General features: G+C 36.7%; 1 protein-coding gene across 4 annotated transcripts; it reads left to right on the top strand.

Annotated features, from left to right (window-relative positions):
* Positions 1 to 415: 415 nt before the first annotated feature.
* On the top strand, positions 416 to 6,545 carry LOC113297932 (ubiquitin-conjugating enzyme E2-23 kDa-like). Of its 4 annotated transcripts, none has more exons than XM_026546543.1 (7): positions 416 to 461; positions 4,362 to 4,446; positions 4,567 to 4,646; positions 5,439 to 5,553; positions 5,732 to 5,784; positions 5,979 to 6,107; positions 6,263 to 6,545. In XM_026546543.1, the coding sequence occupies exons 1-7, from the start codon at positions 437 to 439 to the stop codon at positions 6,400 to 6,402; spliced, it is 627 nt and encodes a 208-aa protein (XP_026402328.1). In that variant the 5' UTR covers positions 416 to 436; the 3' UTR covers positions 6,403 to 6,545. The 4 variants fall into 4 exon arrangements, with proteins under 4 accessions (XP_026402328.1, XP_026402329.1, XP_026402330.1 ...); XM_026546544.1 differs by lacking the exon at positions 416 to 461 and adding an exon at positions 1,056 to 1,901; XM_026546545.1 differs by lacking the exon at positions 416 to 461 and adding an exon at positions 2,868 to 3,514.
* The last annotated feature ends 200 nt before the right edge of the window (positions 6,546 to 6,745 follow it).

Below are 6,745 nucleotides of genomic sequence, written 5' to 3'. Positions count from 1 at the left end.
TGAATTTTTCAAGGATGAAGAGGATTCCGTGCTACATGAGATTGTGCAGGGTTTGTCTAACCCTTTGCATATTGATTCTTCTCCTCTACCTCTTATTGGTTTGAATGTTTGTGCTTCGGGAACATGTTGAATGACTTTGTTTCTCGATTTCCGCCATTAGAGATACTTGATTCTCATACTATGCAGGTTTTGGAACAAGAAACCGTGGTAGTCCCTGACTTCTATATTCTTTATACACTTCCAAGTGTGGACAAGAATAAGTGTGGGGGAAACTTCTTTCGGTCGATAGCTTCGTTTCTGTTTTATATTACTAATATGTGTGCGAAGCTAGTGTCTGCAAAACAGGTGCTATGGGTGGATACCCAACTTTTCCGATTATTGGTGTATGGAGAATACGTCTTGCAAGTCGGGCTGACGACTTTAAACCAAGCGCTAAATGGGAGGAAACCCACTTGTTTTGTGTATCTATCTCTATCTTTTTATTTCTCGAGTCTTTTATCTTTATTTTCTTATTTTGGATATTTGCATATCAAAACTCCAACTTTTGAAGATTTTTGAACAATTTAGAATAAATATTAACCTTTCTAAGTAGATGGAATTTTTTCTTGACGATGAGGTATATATATTGGCTGAGTTGAGATTAGATGCCAACTAAATAGCTTGTTTAGTGTTTATCCTCTATTGTTCAGAAATAGCTATGAGTTGGAGTATCATTTTTTTACTATGCAATTTATTTCTTATTGTGTATATATATCATGTTATAAGATTTCCCACCTTGGCTTTCTTTGGACGATTCAATTTACATTGAGGACAATGTAAAGTTTAAGTGTGGGGGAGTGTTCTCATATAGAGTTTTTTTTAGCCTTGTTAGTTTTCCCTTGTGTTGATAAGAAAAAGAAAAAAGGAAAAAAAAAAGATAATAAACTCCTAAGTCTAGCAACTTGTACCTTACACTAATGGAAACATCGTGGTTGTAGGAGTCGAGGAACCCATTAGTAGAGTCTATTCATATGAAAACGAACAAAATATAAAATAACATGTTAGTTGTCACCATATCTCGGAGTCGTCACCATATCACGTTCTATTTTATCAATGAAAATTAAAATTTCATACCTTATGTTGATTTGTTGATGAAATCTCCCAAAAATACCACAAATAGGTTCCCAACCACTTCTAGAACAAACCCTGGAAAGATTTTAGGCTAGAAAACACTAAATCATCTTGAATCAACCCATGGGAAGTGAGATTCTACGGGTTTAGGTTGAAGAATAAGAGAGAAAGAAAGAAAAGAGAAGAAGGAGTGCGGCGTCTGTAAGATTTAGGGTTCTCCTGGCCACGCACTTTGAAACCGCGAAATGACCGGTCAACAAGGTCAATACGCTGTTAGGAACGACGCATTTGAGTTTTCCAATTATACGCAGTTAGAAAATGCGTGTTGCGCAGGTTCAAAACGCATATCTATTAGGAATCTCGGATACCCATTACGCCCGGACATGGTATTTTGGTGACGTGGATCCAAGAATAAGCTTGAATCTTGGACCGCGATTAGACCCAGCCTAAGTTTGCACTTTTGCACGCTATGTGGTCTACTTTAGGGTTTGAAACCATAAGATCTTGCGGCCGGGAGATAATATCCACCGTTTCAGCTCTCAAAAGAGTGTATTGGTGCCACGCAATAGATACATTCTTCTTTACCGCATTCCCAATTCCCTTGTCTCAATTCATCCCCTTTCTTCTCTCCTTTGCTCTCTGTTTTCGCCGTGGTTCGAGAACTTTTTCTAAAATGAAAGGCATATTACTTCTTTTCTACAACAACATCAACAAGTATCTGCAGTCTGTCGATCTTTAAAAATTTCTCATAACCCTGTGTTTATACTCTATATTCCTCACAGTTTTCACAGGTAACTTGACAATCCTTCCATCTGTTAATATTTTGATATTTGACTTTCTTGTGACTTATCTGTTATGGGTATTGGTAGTTTGTCTTAGTTGGATCTTAGAATCACTATGTGGTGTCATGTTTATTTCTCATAGGCTGTCCCTAATTTGTTATTACGATATTAATCTCTTAGTCCGTAAAATTTGTCTGGTGAGTAGATGATTTTAACACCTGATTTTAACTTTTCAAGTTTTATATTAAAATGAGGTCTCCCTGATTTTCAGTTTTATGTTTGGATTTTTGTAAGAATGCTTACAGGGATGGTAAAGTTAGTTCCCTGCATTTGTTTCTTCTGGTCCCCATAATCGAATCTGTTCATGTTACAATAAGCATTAGCGCGGTAGAGCACCCTTGGTCCCATACATATTCGATGAAAGATGGAAGTATTAAGTTTATTCATTATTATGATACAAGTGTTTCAAGTAACCCCACTATTTAAACTACATCAGAATTTTATGCTTGTGATCCTTTAATAATAATGCTGGTGGCATGTGGAACATGTTTCATTTTCCGGTCTGTCGCGTTCCCATGTCATTGCGACTCGAGAGCAATTTCATGTGCCATAAGTTCCTAATGTGTCACATAAAGCAGGGTTGTATGTGATGTGCCTTTATAATTTATACCCTCTAAGATGTATGCTTAAAGCAATCCCATGTGCTTTAAAAAGTGTTTTTTGTCACTGCACATGGCTTATGTAGCACCATTTGGAGCCAGAAAATGCCAAGGTTAGAGTGCTAATACATTTTCTTACGAGGATTTATGAGGTAAACACACTATATAGCATATATCCTACTTTCAGGACCACATATGCTTAGAAAGTTGTATGCTAGCTTCTTTCTCATGTTGATCATTGTGTGTGACTATTTTCTTATTTTTATTTTTCATGTGAACTAGCTTTGAGTGAATAAACATTTTAAGAAACTGATAGATAGTTAACAGTTTTTTGAGAGAAAGAAAGTGAAGCGCTGGTTTAGTTCCTATTGTCGTCCCAGTTATACTTTCTTTGAGACTTTCTTGGTCTTAGTTAAATTCAAGTTTTTATACGATTCCTCTAAATGGTTGGTGTAATAGTAATGCTGAGGTGATTTCATGCTTTGATGTTTCTGTTGACAGCCTGTACAGTTTTAGTTTGTGATGCAATGCATCATTCATTTGTTATCTGCTAGATTGTGATCAAGTCGCAAATTTGCTTGCCAACCTTTCTTTGGTTTATATTCCTCGGTTGTTATCCTTGGACCTGAACATGTCACATGTTATTATCTCAAGATATAGAGGTAACCCCAAAAACTATGTAATAACTAGATGGTTACGAGTGTCACTCTCTCAGCCTTTGGCACCTAGACAAAGTGTCCGGCAGAGCGACCTCAAAGTGGAACTCACACATAAGAAATGGTGGATGTGGCTCGAGATTAAAGGTGGGCCACATAGAATATAGAACAGACATCCAGCAAATAAAGGAGAAACTGTTGGGTTTGGATAGAATTGTGGAAGAAGGACTCTTGAATAAGAATAGCTCGTCTGAGTCGTCTCAAAGTCATAACAAGTAGACCAGTGACAACAAGGGAAATGCAGTAGGTATGCTACATTGCCCAAAGTCATAACAACTAATATGACACCCGCTATCCATGATGCAAGTCCGCAACCTCTAAGGACACATATTCATAATATCAGTACTCAGATTTTAATGACTTATTAGAGTCTTTGTTATTTTACTGTTATAAGTGGTAAGTAGAATTCTTACAAGTCTGATGACTCCAATGGTTGAGGCCTGTTATCTAAGCAATCCCACAAGAGTTTGTTACTCCCTCAGTGCAAGCGATCCTCCAACTGCTCTGAAGTGTAATCGAGTTGTTAATCAATTTAGTTAGATCAGTTAGAAACAAAGTTTCCCCTTTCATCTATGATTGGAGACTTTTTGACAATCTTGTGTGTAAGTACTGATGGTATATGGTTCGTCTCTACCTGATTTTGTGGCCAGATGCATATTTTAATTTCACAACTCGGTAAGTAACTCTGATTCTCCAATCACCATGGGAATTGATTGAACTGCATGTTTTCCAGTCTTTTTTCCGGTTTGTAGGTTATGAATCTTTGTCAGATTTGCAGAAGATCTTAACTGTAAATGTAATACTGTTGGGGAGGGTACCCCTTTAGTTAACTGGCAAGACCTATGGCAAATGAGAGTTAACGAACTTATGGTTAGGTTATATTGTGATTGTTTAATGTTCCACAAGATTGTGCTTGAAGTCTTGTATATGACGGTTTTGAGTTACAGCGCCTAACCTGGTAGATTTTTGCAAAGACAGTATAAATGCATTTCTCTATCAATATTTGTAATTTTCAGTTATGTGGATTCTTGAGTTATTCTGGACCTTGTATCGCACCAAATTCAAACTTGATATATATGAGTGATATGTTGCAGGGCGAAGCGGATATTTGAAGTACGAGGCTTCATACGCAGAAATGTCTTCTCCAAGCAAGAGGAGAGATATGGATGTCATGAAGTTGTAAGTTTCACTCTCTAGTACCTTAAGAAGGTCATGTTATAACTTGACCATTCCCTTGTTGGCTGTGATGCACATTATCACGCTATCTTCTATTCTGATCTTTTGTGCTCACATTTCTAGGATGATGAGTGATTATACAGTGGAAACCATCAATGATGGAATTACCGAATTCAATGTGGAGTTTCATGGTCCAAAAGAAAGTAAGTTGCTTCTGTCTACCTTTATCTTGAATGTCGTATTACTTCCGTTCAACATACTACTCCATGGGCTGTTTCCTCAAAAAACCATTTATACAGTGATGTCATAATGGCCGAGCTGGATAAGCTTGTTAGCTGCATATATTACATGGAAATACTCTAGTAGACCTGCTATTAATGACATGAGCTTAAGCATGTAGCAATAAACTGTCTTTGATTGAACAAACTATATGAAAATCAGGATTTCATCGTCCTCTTTAGACTTGTGAAGTAATAGTTACGTAATGATAAAGGTGTACTTACTAGGCATATTCACTTTAACATGGTCATTCATTTGCCTTGAATGCTGATTTACAACGAACAATAACAAGTTTGATGATGAATGTGTCCCTGTATCAGCTGAGTCTGAGTCTTCATAGTCCACTGAAAAGTACGTAGTTCAGGCTCCAAGTTTAGAGTTGTGGATGGTAAGTATATTTCTGGTATGAAGAGGCAAGAATTTGATTAAAATGGGTGCAAATTTAGAAATTACCACTGCCGAACATTTGCATTTTCTTGTCCACTAAAACTTGCATAGTTCAGGCTCCAAGTTCATAGCTGTAGAATTATAGCTTGTTGTTATGAAGAGGCAATAGAAAAAAAAAGAAGCTTATTTAGAATTTTGCAGAGTTTTGATTGTATTAGGATATCATTTCTATTTTTATCATATATTATCAAGGCAGGTTAAATTTTTTTTTTTCCAATTCCCTGTTGACTTGTGATCTCTTCGATATCGGCTAACTGTATCACTTTCAGGTCCTTATGAAGGTGGGGTGTGGAAAGTTCGTGTGGAGCTACCAGATGCTTACCCTTACAAGTCTCCATCAATTGGGTTTCTGAACAAGATATTCCACCCAAATGTTGATGAGCTGTATGCCTAGTTTTCCTGTTATCCAAAGCCGTTGCGCCGTTATTTACTTTGTTATGAATATATATCTGTTACTCTTAGAACTAATATGCACATCTGAAGTTCCATGAATCTTCAGTTAGCCAAAGATACTCTGAGCCGTTTACTAATGCCAACCTTCTGTATATTGTTTGCATTGCAGATCTGGTTCTGTATGTTTGGAAGTTATCAATCAAACCTGGAGTCCAATGTTTGGTAATGCTTGATTTTATAATCCTTTGATTGTGCACTCGGACTTAGTTTTATCCAATAATATATGCATGCACATACACATAGGGGGAAGTGTACCGTGTTCTATTATTTTTCCTTTGTGAAGACCTGGTTGATTCATTTCTTGGGTTTAACTAGCTTTCTATCTTGCGTTGCTATGACATTACCATGTGCTGCAGATCTTCTGAATGTATTTGAAGTTTTTCTTCCACAACTGTTGCTCTACCCAAACCCATCTGACCCATTAAATGGTGATGCTGCATCATTGATGTTAAAGGACCCAAAACGATACGAACAAAAAGTGAAAGGTAAAAATCATCAGTTTGCTCATAAAGTTTGCTGCTTTATATTTGGGTTAGCCAAATCCCGTTTTAATGCCAAATAAACAAAAATTTTAAAAAAATATATAAAAAAGATTCATGAATTTCCCAAGTAGCCTTGATGTCATTTTTTATTTTAACAGAGTATTGTGACCGATATGCAAAGAAGGAGAACGTTACCGATGCACCTGAAGAAGACGAAGACGGTAGTGAGGACGACTCTAGTAATGGTTATAACAGCACATCAAGTGATGACGAAGTTGCAGGTCATGCTGACCCATGAGCAAATTCGTGGGAGTGATGTCTTAGTGATTTCTTTTCGAACAGTTTTTCAATTGGGTTATATGTTTACTGATATATCCTTCGCACTTGTAAACTACACCATTAAATGTAAATTCGTGATAGGAGAGTTGGAAGATTGCTTTAGTTACATGTTCTAAATTTAATCATTTATGCAGGTTGGTGGTCAAACTTGATTGAAATGGAAAAAGAATACTCAATTTATGTTTACATTATGAGTTCATATAAAAGACCATAATAAATGATGTTCATATGGTTAGAAATTTGCTACTATTTGTTATGGCATGAAGGTCTCATTGCAGCAGGCCGGCTCGTCGGAGTATCTT

The sequence above is a fragment of the Papaver somniferum genome, chromosome 7, assembly GCF_003573695.1.
Source record: "Papaver somniferum cultivar HN1 chromosome 7, ASM357369v1, whole genome shotgun sequence".
Taxonomy (NCBI): domain Eukaryota; kingdom Viridiplantae; phylum Streptophyta; class Magnoliopsida; order Ranunculales; family Papaveraceae; genus Papaver; species Papaver somniferum.
The sequence above is the reverse complement of the archived record's forward strand: the minus strand, read 5'-3'. Positions and strand labels throughout refer to the sequence as shown.